The 18,792-nt window shown below is 39.2% G+C and overlaps 1 protein-coding gene across 3 annotated transcripts in view; it reads right to left on the reverse strand.

Moving 5' to 3' along the window:
* FMN2 (formin 2) overlaps positions 1 to 18,792 on the reverse strand; it is a 103,394-nt gene that overhangs the window by 17,718 nt on the left and 66,884 nt on the right. For 2 of the 3 annotated variants that reach the window (XM_048485575.1, XM_048485567.1), the window contains one exon: positions 18,462 to 18,549. In XM_048485575.1, the coding sequence (XP_048341532.1) occupies positions 18,462 to 18,549 (88 nt within the window). Of the gene's footprint in view, positions 1 to 18,461; positions 18,550 to 18,792 lie in introns of those variants that run through there. The other variant, XR_007243578.1, reaches the window with a different exon arrangement.

Raw genomic sequence — 18,792 nt, forward strand, 5'->3', positions numbered from 1 at the left:
TCTCTTTAATCTACCAAACTGCATGGAATGTTTAAATGGTTGCCTTGCAACATGTTTCTACTCCTTTCCTACCTAAAGAGAAAGGTGGATTAAAACCATTTCCAAAAACCGAACACATTTTTAAAAACCCTTTTAAATCACATAATTTTTAAATCTAAATCTCTCAGTCTCACCAAATGCTAGAATTAAAAAAATAAATTTTTATTCTAGAATAGAATTTTAAAAATTGACCACTTCTTCCTTAGTAACTTGGAAGAAGCCCGCTTCCGACGCCTGACGTGACAAAAGGAGTTTACCGCGCGATGACGTCGTGCCAGAATTGCTTAATGCCCTCAAAAAAAAGCTGTTACGCACAGACAGGCGGGAGCTGCGTACGCCAGGAGCCCCGCGAGAAATGTGACGGTTTTGCACGGAAGCCGCCATGGAAGCGGGGCGCCTACGCCACGCTCCGCTAGCGCGCTGCGCAAGACTTTCAGCGAAGCAGCTGCCATTGGCTGATAGTGACTGCTCCTGATGTCCTGCCTGTCCCCCATCTGTCATTGGGTTGCCTCCCCTCCCAGTTACTGTCAGTCCCAGTTCTCGTATGTTACCTGTGAGACCAGAGTGTGTATGGGCAGCCACCATCTGCACAGGCGACATGGATCTGGGAAAGGTGCTTGACCATGCAGGGAAATCACCAGGGACAAACGTGTGTGTGTGTGGGGGGGACGGTGTGTGTGTGTGGGGGGGACGGTGGCCTTTTGGCAGTCGCCATTGTTGAGACTGGCTCCGTGGCGGCGGTTCGCGATCGCATCATGGGCGGCGTTGGTGCGCCACATGTGGAAAAAAAGAAGCCGGCCTTCAAAGCGCTTTTGAATAATGGGCGCCTTTCAGCGCCGATTAAAGCCGCTTTTTACGACGGAGCGAATCCGGCTGCGCACCTCCGCCACTATGCATGCGAACGCTCTCGCTCTGACGTTTCTTTTCCCGTTTCCACGACGTCATATTTCGCTCGTGCAGAAACAGCCCTGGTTACTTTTACATTTCAATCACACTGGTGTAGAGTACTAACAGTTTCTCAGATATACAAGCACTAGTCTATTTAGAGTTCCACCAATGATGCCAGTCAGCACCTCAAATTTTGAAGAAATCATAGGGAACAAATGGAAATTCTGGGAATACTCTCCATGGGCCCAATGGAAACTCCTACAGTGACTCCATTGGTTGCTGATCAGTTACCAGATTCATTTCTAGGTACTGGTTAGCACCTATGAATCCTTTCAGGATCTAGAACCCACATTCCTGTGGGACTTCCTTTCTGATTAATCTCTGCCACACAGTTTTGGGTGTCTGAGCAAAACCTTTTTTGAAGATTCCTCACTGTAAATTGATAAAATTGGCAGCTGCCAGTTCACACACATTCTCTGTGGAGGATCCTGCCTTGCAGAACTTCATGTCCAAGGAGATCAAGATCATTCTGCAGACTGTGCAAAACAGAAGTATTTAGAATGGCATTGCTTTAATGGAATTAGAACTGCAATGAGATATTGCATTGCCTTGTACCTTGGTATTCTTTGCATGGCTTGTGCTGTGCTTGCCTGGGCTGTTTGCTGTTGACATAGTCATTTAATTTTGTATTTCTAAAACAGAGGCAGCAGCCAAGAAATCGGGAGGAGATTGAGACCTGGAAGGGCTGCTATGCAGGAACCAGAAATGATGCTTAAGTGTAAGGAAGTGTCACTGGAAACCAAGATCAATATAATTCATACCATAGTTTTCCTGATTACTATTTATGGATGTGGAAGTCAGACAATAAAGAAAGCTGACAGGAAAAAAATGACTTATTTAAAATGTGGTGCTGGAGGAGAGTTTTACAGGTATCGTGCACAGCCAAAATAAAATAAAATAAATGGGTTCTAGATCACATCAAGACTGAATTTGCCCAAGAAGCAAAAATGACTGAACTGAGGTTATCACTCTTTGGCCACATCATAAGAAGACAAGACTTATTGGAAAAGAATAATGCTAGGAAATGTTAAAGGCAGTAGGAAAAGAGGGAAGAACTAACAGAAAGAGATGGATTGATTCAACAAAAGGAAGCCACACCCTGCAGTTTGCAGGATCCGACAAGGCTATTAATGATTGGTTATTCTGAAGGTCACTAAATCATAGGCTTACCATGTCAGAAATTACTAGGTGGCACATAATACACACGGTCCTATTGCATTGTTCATTGGATCATCTTTACTAATTAATTTTTTTCTTTCTGTATTATGCAATCCATGTTGAGCCTCCATGGGAAAGATGGGGTATAAATAAGCAATGATATAATCTAACATACTCAGCAATCTCCCAAAACTGTTTTCCTGTGCATTACAGTAGCTACAGCTTCGAGACCATCATCAAGAATAGCCCCACATATAGGACATCACTGTAATTTAGCCTTGCAGGCTTTAGCCTGAATATCCAGTCACAACAAAGGACAGATTATTCCAAAGGCAGTGAACGGAGTAAGTCAAAGATATAAGCAAAACAGAAGGCAAAAGATCAAACACTCATGAATTATAATATTTATAAAGATATTCAAAACCATCCTAGGAAGATGGTTATTTCTAAACAATGTTTAACTGGTAATTTGCTCAGGAATTTCTCTTCCAAGCAAAATTAAAATAATGTTCTTTAAAATATATACATTAGTTGTTCTTAGGTATTGAACCTAAACAAGGCATAAAAGAATACAAGTAAAACTATATGCAGTATGAGGGGAACAACATCCTCACAAGGTCCAAGGTCATCAAGTGAGCTTCAAGGGTGCACACATAAAAATCCCTGGCTAAAGGCCAGCACTTCACTCTACCACACTGGGCAAACTGTAACCTTAAAAAAGGGTGTTCAAGAAGCAGGGATTGGGAATTATTGGACAAAAATAGGCTTTCCTAAATACTCCCCAATACAAGCACAAAACATGCCTGAATAATCCGGTTTTATTTTATGCAACATAGATATTACACAATATTCTTGAATGTTAAGTCTCTGTCTTGTCTGTTTTCTTGCTTCTCAAAAGAAGTTAAGCAAGAAATATGGCATAGCTTCTGTTCTAAATTTTCAAGTTTGTTAAGATTACCTAAGAATTAGTTGGCAAGCAAGAGAACACTCTGTTTGAATGCTTGCATGAGATAAGAAAATGTCTGGTAAACACAATGGTGCCAGGCCTGTGTATTTTCAACAACGCAGGTATGCAGGCAAGTATATATATTTCAGAGATTGGCTTATGTGTTTTATGAAAAGGACAAATCCTTAGAAAACGGCTCACAGTTTTTGTAAGGATAAGCTTTTCGCTTTGAGAAATATCTGCTCACAAATACAAGCTCCACACACATACTTGATACGTAGTAGGGGGCTCAGAACTTTGTCATCTTGCTTCCCTCCTCTCCCCTCCCATGTATCTCTAGGCACACAAAGCAGCTTTACTGAGTCAGACTATTGGCTTATCAAGGTCAGTTTGATTTACTTTTACTGGCAATGGTTCTCCAGGTCTTAGGTACAGTCTTTTACATTACCTAATACCTTTTTAACTGGAGATGGCAGGGACTAAAATTGAGGCCTTCTTGCATGAAGCCATATCACTGAGTCATGACAACTTTCTAGGGTTGCCTTATGGTCATATTTTGGCTATCACATTTGTTTGGAAGCCCATGTATGCTGAGCATAATGCATGTAAGCCCCAGGCCTGAACAGGCAAACAACCCACATGGACAAAGTAAAAAATAAATAAATTAAAATTAACAGGTATACCCATTTCTCTTAAAATTAATGTTTTAAATTGGGTTTTACCATAGATCACAGAATCACAGAGTTGAAAGGGCTATACTGGCCATCTAGTTCAAGCCTCCACTCAATGCAGGAACAGCCTAACACATCCCTGACAAGTGTGTGTTCAAATGCTGTTTGAAGATTATCAGTGAAATGTTCCCCACCTCCCTAGGCTGATTCCACTGCTGAACTTCTGTTATTGTAAAAAAAGTACCCTAATATCTAGCCAGTTCCTTCTGACCATAATTATTACAAGTTCTACCCTCTGCTGCCACCGGGAACAGCTCTCTGCCCTACTCTATGCAATATCCTTTCAAATGCTTAGAATAATTATGTCCCCGCTCAACCTTCTCCAGATTGAACATTCCCAAGTCCCTCAGCATTTCCTCATATGGCTTGGTTTCCAAGTCCCTGATGATCATCATCACTCTCCTCTGCTTCATTTCAGTCTGTCCACATCTTTTTTGAAGTGAAGCTTCCTGAACTGCACAGAGTACTCTCCAGGCATGACCTGAAAAATGCAGTGCACAGCAGGGCTATGACGTCTGGTGTTTCAGTTATGCCTATTCTGAAACACCCCAAGATCACACCAGCCTTTTGTGCTGCTGCATTGCACTGGCTGCTCATATTGAGTTTACATTCCATCTGCACCCCAAGATCATCTGCACCCCAAGATCACATACACTGCTAACCAGAACTGTATCCCCCAACTAGTATGCATGTCTCTCATTTTGTTACCCAAATGTAGAATGATCTCTGTTGAATTACATCTTATTCACATCTGCCTACTTTACCAGTGTGTTGAATTTTTCCAGATTTTGTTTATTTCTATCTGCATCTTCTGGTGTATTTAATCTTGTAGGCCCTTTCTGCACGGGCGGAATAGAGAGCCCCAGGGACGGCAAAAACGCCATCCCTGGGGAAGTGTTCGCACAGGCCGCCTCGGAGCAGCATGGAACCGGCGCTTTAAACCTTGCTCATCAAGTGAGGTTTTTTAAAAGCTCTGTCTTCCGGCCAGCATGGTGTGAACACTTTCCCCCTTCCCTCCACTCACCATCCTGTCCAGCATAGCTCTGGAGGGCTGGGAAACACGCCCACACTGCCCTTCGACCTCCAGGGGTCGGAGGCAGCGTGGCCGTGTCCCTCCAGCCCTCCAGAGCAGCGCTGGATGGGATGGTGAGTAGAGGGGGCCGACGAAGAGGCGGCTCCATGTGGAGCCCCGTCTCCGTCTGGGGAGAAAGTCGGGGCTGCTCGCACACTGCTGTGCGAGCAGTCCTTGAGCCTCCACCAGCACAATTCATGCCGGTAGAGGGGCGTTTCCGTGTGTGTGCAGAAACAGCTTTAGTGTCATCTACAGATTTAATGAGTTGTCCATCCACCCCCTTATCCATATCCTTTATGGATATCCATATCCATATCCTTATCTATATATTTTATGGATCCTTTAGGGAGCAGCAGTGGCATAGTAGGTTAAGAGCAGGTGCATTCTAATCTGGAGGAACCGGGTTTGATTCCCCGTTCTGCTGCCTGAGCTGTGGAGGCTTATCTGGGGAATTCAGATTAGCTTGTTCACTCCCACACATGCCAGCTGGGTGACCTTGGGCTAGTCACAGCTTTTTGGAGCTCTCTCAGACCCACCTACCTCACAGGGAGTTTGTTGTCAGGGGTGAAGAGCAAGGAGATTTCAGCCCCTTTGAGTCTTCTACAGGAGAGAAAGGGGGGATATAAATCCAAACTCTTCTCTTCTTCTTCTTCTTTATAAAAATACTGAAAAGTATCAGGAACAGAACCAAGTTCTGCTGCAGCCCACCGGACACCTCCCTCCGATCAGCTGAAATGCCATTTATAGCCACTCACTGCATGCTGTTCTCCAACCAATTCCCTATCCACCTAACTATTTTAGAGTCCAATCCAAAATCCTTCAGTTTACCTGTAAGAACATCATGGGAAACCCTGTCAAAATATTTACTGAAATCCAGGTAAACAGTGTCACACATTAACTTTATAGTCTAAAGGCAGTATAAAAGAACAGGGTGATGTATGCGGGTATAAAACAAAAAGTGGATGTTTACAAAGATGCATGCATAAATCTAAATTTAATCTGAGTTGCTTGAAAACAATTTTTGGTAATGATGGTACACATAAACCTCTGCGGCATTACTACTGGTATTTATTGTATTTTAATGCTTTTTCAATCATCAGGGGCTATAAAGTAGTAATAATAGCCTGAAAACCCCCCAGAAAAATCAGTGCAATGAAAATCAACAGCTTATCAAAAGATTAGCCACTGTAGTAAATGACACTATTAAAACTAGACTCTAGGCTTTTGTTTAAAGGAAAATTATATTTTTGGGAAGGATGATATGGGACAAAAGCCAGTCCTTCCCCTGAATACACATCTTTCGTATGTGGGAAAATGAGACGGAATGCCACATGTGGTTGCAGTGTGTGCAGGACGGGAAGATAGGGATTCCATGAAGCATTGTGTTGTGCCCACAGTGTTCTAGTTCATAGCAATAACGTTACATTGATATAAGTTTTAAATCAAATGCCATAAAATAAGAAGTATTTTTAGTATAAACATTTCCAGCGCAGGCATCTTGAGTAAACAAGCTTATATAAATTCAAAGACATAAGTTACTGATTAAATCAGCAAAGCTTCATACACCTATACTTTTTGTTTATAAAAATTGTGCAAGTTAAATTCTTAGAGAACAAATACATTTTGTTTGAGTCAGTGTGTCGCCTCCTTGTCTGGGGAGAAGAGGGGGAAAAAATGAGACCAGTACTGTAATCCTTTCAGAATAAAATGTTTAAATGCAAGCATGATTACCATTGTAGACTGTTTAATCTAGAGAGATTATATTGCAGTTCTATTTTAGAGAGGTCTGTTGATATGACCATACATAGCCCTTCGATTCTTATCTGAATTATTTAGATTATTTTTCCCCAGTTTGGCAAGCGATAAAAAATATGGGTGAGGAAAATAGGAGGGTTTTAACAAAAAAACAAAACAACCCCCCGTCATATCTACCTCAAATTGTTCTGATGTTCTACTAATGGGCTTCTTAGTCATTTAAGTATGTAGGTAAGATGTTTGTAGAAAAACCAACTACTACCCCTTGAACATTTTTCTGGGGAAAAGAATTTACCTCAACAATTTGATTCAGCAGAAATTGGCTACCACAAGGTATCATGGTTGAGCCAACCTTTCTTAATGCCACATGCTGATTTAACACTGAGTAGTCACAGAAAAGATTACAAAGTTAATTAACATAAGGTTACAAGTCTGACCATTGAACATCAGTCACCTCTTATTTGAAAAGATTTTGGGAGATCAGTCATTTCATTGGCTTCTTTTAATCAAATCAAATATTAGGATCAGGATCCTATTATTATTCTGCCATGTCCTGTGAAAGTTGGGCAACTTCCACAGCACCCTAGAAGGCCCCAGGAGATAGTGAGATTGGATGGACAGACGGACGGATGGACAAGATTGCTAAGGCTCCTTCCGCACACGCAAAATAATGCGTTTTCAAACCACTTTCACAACTGTTTGCAAGTGGCTTTTGCCATTCCGCACAGCTTCAAAGAGCACTGAAAGCAGTTTGAAAGTGCATTATTCTGCATGTGCGGAATGAGCCTATGATAGCTGTCCTCACAACTTGCGCATCTAATTTACTGAGAGATTTGTTTAAGGAAAGGGTGGTCTTAGAAACAACTAATTGCAATTACAATGAGCATCACATATATTCAGTGTGGTGGAGAAACAGATTTGCTGGTTTAAGCCCATGTGACAAATGCCCAGAGGGGAGGTGGTTCCAAGTGATAGACAACACGGAAATGATAAATTCCTGCCCAGTCCTGATTGGCTGGGAGGAATTGCCTGGGGGTAGAAAAAGGAGCAGCTAGAGTCCTGGGAGAAGTTTTCTGGGGAGAGTCCCAGGGAGGGAGACTCCGAGAAAGGGGTCTGAGCCCAAAAACCTAAAAGGGCTCCCAGAGAAGTAAAATTAGGGTGACCCTAGGAACATGCCATAGGGGCTTGTTTACTCCTGCAGGGAGTGGGGCTCGCAAGGTCTCCTGGATAGTGTAGTTCCCACCAGGCTGCTTTTAAACTAAGGTAAGTTGGGGAGAGTGGAGGGGGTGGGGGAGGGGGAGATTTCTCCTCCACCAGCATGCGCCTGGTGCACAACACACACACCCATCCCTTTATAGCTAAGCCACTGGAATAAAACTTACAGTTAAAAAAATCCAATTCATTTCTATTACATTTGTGAACTGCTAAACAGATTTACTAGGCAAGTTTGGACCTAATGTTTCTAGTGATAAGTGCAAAGAGCACAACTCTGTTAGACACAGTCCTTGTATGACATCAGATACAGTTTTTCCAGTCAGTGGATTTGCCAGCGAAATGTAGTATCCTAATTTCTCAGTTCCACATAAAATGGACATTCCAAAATGTAGTGGGTAAGATCTTCTATTGCCTCCTTACAACAAATACAAAGACACTGAGAAGTGGGGACACCAGAAAACTGCCCATTATGTAGCACGGTTGGCATGGTTTGAAATCTCAGGTAACTGAAAGCAATCCTTTGTGTAGTTTAGGTAGAAATAGATAGGGGTGAGCATTCAGTAAATCAGTACCAGAAAGAAAAACCTGAAAAATACCTTGATGGTATCTCTTGGAGAGGGTTTCACCTGGAAAAAGTCAGCAGTAAAAGGGAGCCAAAAATTGCATCCCCAAAAAATCCTAGTTTGAGGGGATTTTGAAACGTGTTCAGTACCCCACAAATAAATCTCCTCTCCCTTCTCCCTCCCTTACCTGCTGCCTGGTTGAGCTCCGCATTCAACTGTGGGCTCCACCTCTGAAGTTATTGTGGACTTTGGAGGTGATGTGTACAGTTCAATGCTGGACCTAGTCAGGCCAAGTCTGCAGTCTGATGGGCTCCACCTTCTAATCTCACAGTTTAAAGCTGGGACAAGCCAGGCCTAGTCTGCAGTTCAATGTTGAGCTCAGCATGACGGTCCAGTACTCAACTCTGCATCTACCTTCAAGACATACATGGAGTGGAGGCAGGCATATTTCTCTGGTTTGGGTATAAAAAATTTTTTGGGAAAAAAGTTGATATGCAATACTGGATTTTTGGGGAGGCGGTTTAAAAAAAATTGGGTTTATTAAACCTGAACCCCAAAAATACTGAAAAAGGTCCCCACCCTCAGAAATAGAGCTGGCTTGAATTTAAATAGACAAACTGACTCAATTATGGCTAGCTTGACTCTCAACTGTAGAAAATATTTTTTTGCTTTATGATTAGGCTCATAGCAAATAAAGTATTGAGGCTTTTGTAATCCTGCAGGCCATAATCCAAATGGCTATTTAGGGAATGCCCAAAGGCTGGGAACTATCTGTATACTTCCTCGTGCAAGTTTTCATGGCACACATGGGGACCAGAGTCCTCCAGATACTAGTCTGACATTATTTTTTAAAGTATTTTTATTGAGATGTTAAAAAAGAAAATACAAAAACATATAGTATGGTATTAAATATGGAAGTGAAACAGTGATAAAGGAGATTTCTCTTTTGTTACAAGAATTTCTAATAATACAATTTTTGATAGAGCAAGTATGATTCTTTATCCATAACAGAAAAAAGACAGCGTAGTTGAGTATTGAATCGATAGATTAGAAGAAAAAAAAGAAAAGAGAAATAGCCTAATTATGGCTGATTCCACATGGGCAAAAAACAGCGGTGTGAAAATGGTGTGAAAACAGTATAAATCCTTTTACACCGTTTTAAACCCTTTTACACCATTTTCACACCGTTTTCACACTGCTGTTTTTGGCCCATGCAGAATCAGCCTATATTTCTACAGTGTATACATGTTGTTTTCATGTTGTTTTCATATTAATATCTTATTAGTTGGATCAGTTTTATACAGATATTGTATCAGTGGGTCCCATACCATTGTATAAGTGTCCAGACTGTTATTAAGAAGAGTTGTTTGTCTACAGATCTGTATTCTTGAATTTTCTGAAGCCATTCTTCAGTATATAGAAGGCCTTGACTGTTCCAGTGTCTGGCAACTACAATTCTCGCTGCCATTAATAAATAGTATAATATTTGTTAATGTTTTTGCAATTTGTCATCTTTGCAATCTCAAACCTCTAACAGATAAGTTTCTGGTGTTTTTTCAAATTTATAATTTATTATGTTTTCTATGGTTATATTTTTCCACTTTTTTGTAAGTTTTTATAGGTCCACCAAATGTGGAAAAAGGAACCCTCTCTCTTTATATTTCCAGGACAGTATTATCTGAACATGTATTATATATTTTAGAAAGTTTTAAAGGTGTAGATACCATCTGTAAAACATTTTAATGTTATTCTCTTTGATCTATGTGGATAGTGTTAATTCCATATTATTTTTCATAAAGGTTTTTCATGTTTTTAAATGGGTGGCTTTTTTTTTTTTCAAATTTTGGGCCCATAGAATCATATTGTCCTTAACTAATTCAGATTCAGTTTTGAATTCCAGAATTACTCTACAAAGTTTACTGAGAGCCGTTTTGTTGGATGAGATGAGGATTTGATCCAGGTTCAGTATGTTTTTCTAAAAAGCCTCAACATTTTTTTATCTTCTAAGTAATTCTTATGTAATGTGTACCAGTGTCAGGCTATGTGTACCAGTGTCAGGCTTCATTGTTTATTGATATATTGTTTCTTGTTTTGAATTCAAATTTGTTGTGTGTTTTTACAAAGGTATCTTTATACATTAACTATTCATTGGTTTTGTTTTTTTCATTGATCTTTAGAGTTTCCATTCTAGAAATCTACTTGGGAATTTTGGGGTATATTATGTCTCTGTATTTCCTCCAGACTTTAAATGGCCCTTTTCTTAGTGGGTGGTTTAGAAAGCTTTTTAAATTTATTTTTCTATTTGGCCATAAAAAAATCAGTGTCATCCATATTGTAGATTGTAGCCTTCTATATGTAGTAAGTTTCATGATATGATCCTAAGTCGGGTTATCCAAGTCCTCCCCTATGTTTGTCATCTATTAATGCAATATATTTTTATCCTTGGTTTTTTAGCATTCCATATAAATTTTGTAATCTCTTTTTCCCAGCCTTTCCATGTTTTCTTACTTATATATATAGGGATATTATTAAATAGATATAAAATTTTTGCAAGTATGGTCATTTTTATAAGAGCTATTCTTCACAAAAGTGATAGGCTTATCTTCTTCCAAGTTTCTAAATCTTTTTGTATTTTTTCCATAAACTGCTGTAGTAGTCATTAAATAAATTGTTGCTATTATTTCTTAAAATTATTCCCAGTTATTTTATAGTTTTTTCAACTTTATCTTTTGAGATTTTTTTCTAGGGTTGTTCTGTTTTTTTATGGGCAGATTTCTTGTGAATATTTTCTTGTGAATATTTTCATTTTCTCTTTGTTAATTAAAAATCCTGCAAGGTCCCCATATTTTTAAATAGAGTTTAGGAGATAAGTGATACTATCCATTGGATTCTCTAGGAAAACTATGATGTCATCTGCATATGTTTTATTTTAATATTATGATTAAAACTGATCAAAGAGGTGGACAAGATCTAGAGGATCAACTCAAGGTACGCTCAACAACACAAAGTCCCCAGAGATATAATAATTAGTTACACAAGAAAATGTATGCAAGATGCAATCCTCAGAAGTTTCTCTTCTCAAAAACTAACCCTGGAAGGTTCAGAGCTGATAACACTGAAGGAAATCCCAATCCACCTACTGAAGAAAAGGAAAGACTTCGCTTTCATCACAGATGTCTTGAAACAAAATAAAATAAACTTTAGATGGCTGTCCCCAGTAGGAATTTCCTTCATCCAGAATTCCAAGGCAGATTCTGCATGGGCCAAAAACAGTGGTGTGAAACTGGTGTAAAAGGGTTTACACCAGTTTCACACTGCTATTTTTGGCCCATACGAAATCCACCCAAGAGACTAAACTTCTCATCAAGTACAAAGGCACAAGACTTTGAAAAAAAGAACAAGAGACAACAACAAGTTCAAGACAACTAACTTATCAAGCAAGTGAAGAAGAGTCTCTTCCCTGATCCTTTTCTTCTCCTCCTACTTATACACTTTCTACAGACACTCTTTTCCCACACACACTTTCACTCCTCCCTCTTCCTCCTATTTTATCACACCTTATTTATCTGACACAATCTCTATTCTGAAATCCACTTAACTAAGAGCAATGACTGATTCATCTTTTCAGAAAATATTTTCATGTAATATTAATGGTTTGAATAATTCTTGTAAAAGAAAAAAGGTATTTAACAACTTGAAAAAAGAAACGACAGACATTATATGATTACAAGAAACCCATGTTAAATATGGGGAGGAACATTTGCTGTCATGCAATCCCTTGTGGCAATTATTTACAACAGCCCACAAAAAGAAAAAAGAGGTATAGTCATGTACATTAAAGATTCATTGAAACCAAAATTAGTATTTAAAGATGCTAAAGCTTGAAAGGTAGGGAAATGCGGTAAAAATACTAATCTTTGGCATGTATGCACCTAATGCCAATTGAAGCCAAAAATTTTTTTTTCAAAAAATGGTAGATGAAATATTAGACTTAAACTATCAATCACTTGTTATTTTGGGAGACTTCAATGGAGTTTCAAACCCAGAATTAAATAGAAAGTTCTCAACCAAACAAAAAAAAGAGAAGACAAATGCAAAGGTATATTGCCACATACATTTAATAATATGACTAATTTACTAAAGCTTAAAGATGTATGTAGAATCAAAGAAGGGAACTGTAAAGAATATACTTTCTTTTCAGCAAGACACTTGTCCCACTCGTGTATGAATATGATATTGGCTTTAGAAAACCTATAAATAAAAATGAAAAGAATCCAAATTAAACCTAGAATCCTATCAGACCATAACCCAGGAGGAACTCTTATATCTTCCAGATAGCTCTTGAAGACAGTTTTCTGTCTCAGCATGGCCAATTGGCCATGCTGACAGGGGCTGATGGGAATTGTAGTCCAGAACATCTGGAGTGCCAAAGGTTCGCCACCACGGCCATAACCCGATAGTATGAGGAATACAAACAGATCCAAAGAACAAACTTTGGAGCTTTAAAGATTGGATAATAAATGACAAAGAATGTAGAGAGGCTTTAGAGAAATCCTTGAAAGGTTACTGGGAATTAAATAATAATAATTCAAAAAAAAGAAATAATTTGGGACACAACAAAAGCAGTGATCAGAGGTGCGATCATGGGCAAGAAATAAGAATTAATAAAAAGAAGAAAGAGAACTATTTACATTTAGAAAAAGAACTTAAAAATCAGAGGAAGAACTGATCAGAAACCCATCAAATGTTAAGACGCACCGAAAATACAAACAATTAAGAAGCAATTTGATACAGAACAAATAGCAAAGCAATTGAATTTCATAAAACACAGAGATTTTGCTCAAGGAAATAAGCCCTGGCAAATGATTTTCGGCCAGAATTAAAAACCAAAACCAAAACAGGCTTGTCACAAGCATTACAAAACAAGGAAAAATTATAACTGCCTCTTCTATTCTCTGTCCTCCCATCCTTATTTTTAATAACTTGGCATTTACATTTGTACTTCATCTTATTTACAGAAGTGTATAACATTTAAAGTTTCAATACAGTATTGCTAATAAAATATTGTTACAATTTTGAATAGGCATTTTGGGAGTTAAAGAAAGTGCTAAATATGCGAAGGACCCCCACCTAGTGTTCACGATGGCAGGCTGCCTGGCCTATGCCCAAGGGGCTCTCCAACATTGTTTGGAGGTCGTGGCTGGTTGGTTGAGAGCCAGACGACTGAAGTTGAAGCCAGGTGGAATAAGCTGGTGGAATAAGCTCCCTCAGGAGATCAAGGCCCTGCAGGACTTGAATGGTTTCTGCAGATGGAGGTTTTCCGCCAGGCATTTCCATCTAGCCAGCTGGCCTGACCTGCTATCATCATTGGTCTCCCCTGGGTGCAGTAGGGGGGTGGGTTTTCACCATCTCTGTTTTTATTTTAATGTTTATTGTTTATTACATTGATTGATGATTGTTTTGATTATATTATGTTGTTCACTGCCCTAAGCTATGTTGGGGAAAGTAGAATATAAATGTGAATATATTTTTTTAAATAAATAAATAAATATATTCAAGGTAATATTAAAAAGCAGCATTAATCCCTATGGCATTATTTGAACTAACTAAAACATTACACAGTAATGAACAACCTTTTTAGTTGAATAGAACTCTTCCTTAGGGTGCACATCCAATATTTTAAAAAAAGGGGGGGATTGTTTGCAAGGTATAATGGAAAAGACCCAGAGCTTGAACTGTGAACCTCTTAATGTGGAAAATCAGAGATATAGTTGGGTGAAAAACAAAGTTTATATTGCAGTAAAAACAGACACAAGAAATGTCTGCTGTAGTAGAAAAAGTAACCGTGAGCAGCAATTCAGATCTAACACTGATATTAAAAAAATGAGGTTTTAAAAATTAAAGATTCATATTCTTTATATCTGCCACCAAGGACATAGGTAAGGGGGGTTCTCGGGTTCAACCCCCCCATTACATGTCTGAAGCTCCGTCCCCCGTTTGTGGGTATTTTGTATTTTTTGTGTTTTTAGGTTTGTGGCCTGCAGGAGGCGCAGTTTTTAGGCTAGCAGCACCAAAATTTCAGGGATTTGTTGGTAAAGTTTGGTTCAGGGGGTCCAAAGTTATGGACTCCCAAAGGGGGTGCCCCATCCCTCACTGTTTCCAATGGGAGCTAATAGAAGATGAGGGCTACACCTTTGAGGGTCCATAACTTTAGACCCCATGAACCAAACTTCACCAAACCTGGGTGGTATCATCAGGAGAGTCTCCTAAAGATACTCTGAAAGTTTGGTGCTGCTAGCTTAACAAATGCACCCTTGACAGCAGGCACTCAGATTTCCTCAGATTCTCCTTTTAAATCCACCCCCTTCGGCATGGATTTAAAGGGAGAATGTGAGGTCCCCAGTTTAAACTTTTTAAGTGATGCTGTTTCAGGGTGGGGGGATAATCCATCCCAAAACAGCACCACTTTCAATGTTGTTTTAACTGGGGACCCCAGATTCTTCCTTTAAGATGGATTTAAAAGGATAATCTGGGCTCCCTTCCAGCATCACAGTGGCTGCCCATGGGGGGAGGGGTGGCGCTAAACTCAGATTTTGCACCGGGCTCCATTTTCCCTAGCCATGCCTCTGCCCAAAGGGAAGGGCAGAAGGGACTGCCGGCTACTGGCTGGGAGCCCAGCCGGTGTGCTGGCGGGGATGGGGGCAGGGGAGTCTGTCATCCCTGGCCTCGGAGAGCTATTTTATAAGCACAGAGGCCGGGGCTTAAGGAGGTGTGGCCACGCCCCTGGGGTGGGTGGCAGCATGGTCCTGCCCCCGAACGCCCCCATAAAAAATCTATACCTATGTTACTGGAAGCTGCAAACCTGGATCTGAAGATGCCAGCCAGAGATTCAGGAGAAACGTCAGGAGAAAATGCTACTAGAACATGGCCATACAGCCTGGAAACCACACAATACCCCAGTGATTCTGGCTAAGAAAGCCTTTGACAATACATAAGGCAGTGTTATTTGCATGCAGCCACATCTGTGAGAGTGTAGCTCACTATATTTAAGCCACACAAGGGCTTGTTTGCTGGAGGTTGACTTTCTAGTCTATTGTTTCCACACCTTTCTATTTTATCACAAACATTGCTAATTATAACTAGGCTTGTCCAACTCCTTGAGCTTGAGGAAGTTTAGTAACCATATATATATGACTTCTATAAGACTTCTATAAGAGAATTTACAGGATAGAATAATTACATACATTTAATCCTAATAGTATAAAGGTTAAACATAGCATTGGTTGATCTCTTCAACGACTGACATGCATGCCATATTATTGTTAGCTTTGCATGTTAAGCAAGCAAATTTTCAATCAACTTGTGTTGGCTTTACCACAGACACAGATGTTAGGCGGACTCCTTTGTTCATAAGGTTCTCATTATTAACTCAAACCAAGCTGAATATTTGACTGAAGGAAAGGACCATATCATTGTTTTCAGATTTCATTCTATGACTTAACTGAACTACATCTGCCAGCTTTAGAAATACCAAGTACTTCTTGGCGCCAGTACTGGCGCCTCAATCTGTGACTACCAGCCTAAATGCTTGAGCTTGAGGAAGTTTAGTAACCATAAAAACAACTTAATAAAAACTTAAATTGTGATTAAAAGTTACTCATAAATTGACAGAGCACACCAACATTTATCCTGTGTATAATTCATTCAACAAAATATCAAACAGAATCCACAATTAAAACAGGTAGACTAGGAAAGTCAGAAGATGTTTTCATGATTTATTAAGTCTGCAATGTACTTGAAACCATATTTATTTAATAGGTAAGCTGGCACTACACAGCTTCATTCCATCTGCTTTAAATCTACCGTAAGACCATAGGAGGCCTGAAGAACACTCCATATAAATATAACTCCACTTTTCACCTTTTATGCAAAGCCATTATTTAATGTCAGTGGGGAGGAAGAAATTACTGACACCTTCAAAGATGTCTTCTAATATGAATTTTTCAAGGTTATCCTATCAGTCTTTAGAATATATTTATTGCTAAATACAATGTATTTAAGGCAAAAATAGCCTTTGTAAAAAGAGGCATTTTAGAAGAAAAGTTGGGATTTTTTATCCATCACTTCCTCTAACTTTATGGAATCTTCTTAAACCCAGATGGTGGTCTTGTTTCTTTATTTGGGGTGCTGATGCAAAAGAAAGATGGAATAATTGTGAAAGGCACCACTGTAAAAGGCATCAATTGTACCAAGTGGTGTCAAGTTGCTTCTACAGCAATCCTATTAATTATTGTCCTCCAAAATATCCTTTCATCCACAGCCTTGCTAGTCTTGCAAAATGAAGGCACATCCTTACACTTCAGAATCTTTTCTAGTTCCTTCGTAGTTGCTCTTCCCAGTCTCAAACTCCTTCTATGTCTTGGTTGCAGTCTCCCTTTTGGTTGATGACAGAGTCAAAGAACAGAAAATCTTGAACAATTTCCATGTCTTCATCATCAGCCTTACAGTTGTGTCACTCATCAGAAGTCTTTACTTTAGACTTGTTGATGTTCTGCTGTGGTCCTGCTTTGGTACTTTCTGCATTAACTTTCATCAGTAATTGTTTCAAGTCTTCAGTGTTTTCTGCTAATAATGGCTTTTTTTGCATGGCACAAATAAAATGTCTTGCAGATGTTATAAAAAGAACCATTTTGGCTTTTCTTGTCTGCATAGCACAGAACATTAAAAAGTTTCAACTGAAAACAGTTTTTTTCCCGCCACTCATTGCTACCTACTATTTGCTTAATGTGTTTCCCAAAGACATTTCCTCTGATTGCAGCAACACACCATTTCAGTATTTAAAGTATATGAAAATGTTAGTTTTGCCTGGCAATTACATGCTTGTGTTGTCCCCCCCCCCTTTTTTTGGTTGGTTTTCAATTGGCTGCCAGCTCTCATGTCGAGTCTCCATAGCTTCAAAGACACCTCACTGAAAACAAAAAAAGCGGGGGGGGGGGGAGGGGAGACAACACTTGCATGTAATCAGCAGGCAAAACTAATGTTATCCATGTACTTCAAACTATAAAAAGGCAGGCGGCCAACATGCCAGCTGAGAAAACTTCCAGGGGGGAAATTCAGTAAATGGCAGCCGGCACGGAGGATCCCTGAACAGACAGAAAAGGGCAGGCATGAGCTATGGGGAAAACAAATGTAGAAACTGAAAAGTTGGGCAGGAAAAATAAAATGTCTCCTGCTTTCTGCACAGCAAGTAGGAAACATTTTCCAAAAGCATTGCCAGTGTAGCATTCTCAAAAAAACTGTTTGGAGCACAAATAAAACATTTTCAGAACGTCTTGGAGGAGAAACTATGCAGAGTTCCTTCCCAAACTGCTTTTTTCCCTATTCCGAAAACGTTTTATTTGTGCTGTGAAGAAAAAGTCAATGTCTTCTGCATATCTCAAATTATTAATGTTCCTTTCACCAATTTTCATTCTACTTTCATCTAAATCTAATCCAGATTTCCTTATGATATGTTCTGCATATAAAGAGACAGGGAGATAAAGTGTCTTGATACCTTTGCCAACTGGAGAATATTTAGTTTCTCCATATTCTGTCCTTACAGTAGTCTCTTGTCCAGTGTACAGCTTGCACATCAAAACAATCAGATACTGTGGCACACGCATTTCCTTTCAAACCAACCCATTTCTTCTAAAACCAACCAAGTATTTAAATTCCATTAATGATTATTGGATACTGCAATCAACAATACTTCATTCTAAATAGACAAGCAACAAGAATGATTCAACACATGACAATGAAATTGTTGCTCAATCCCTATTCATTTAATCTGGATTCACACAGAAACACTCCCAGCATGCTACTCCCAAAACCCTCAAATTTCAAGAGGAAAGATTTCAAAATAACAAGCAACTGGTTCACCACACTGTGATTTTTTTAAAAAAAAAGACCGGCAGTTGTCACTACAAAAAAAGATATAATTATCTTAGTGAACAATTATCTTTGCGAACAATTTTTTTTTAAAAAATGTTACTCACCATGTTGTATATCTTTCATATCCAAATGAAGACTGGACATTAATATCCCAACTGCTTGTGACCTTTTGTTGCTCAACAGCTTGACAACCTATCAAAAAGAAGAGCATTTTATTGTTTTCCAGTACATTCCCCTAAGCTACAAATCAGAAATCCAGAACACACATGATATCATTAAAATAACCTATAGATCTTGTGGTGAAAGCCCTGCCCCTATTGGTCATTAAGGATGGTCATTATATACTTACACACACGTACACACATGCACAAGAATAACCATGTACATTATGGGATCATCAATTTAATGAAAAACGAAGAGAAAAAACCATGCTAT

The sequence above is a fragment of the Sphaerodactylus townsendi genome, linkage group LG01 (genome assembly GCF_021028975.2).
Source record: "Sphaerodactylus townsendi isolate TG3544 linkage group LG01, MPM_Stown_v2.3, whole genome shotgun sequence".
In the NCBI taxonomy this organism is placed as follows: domain Eukaryota; kingdom Metazoa; phylum Chordata; class Lepidosauria; order Squamata; family Sphaerodactylidae; genus Sphaerodactylus; species Sphaerodactylus townsendi.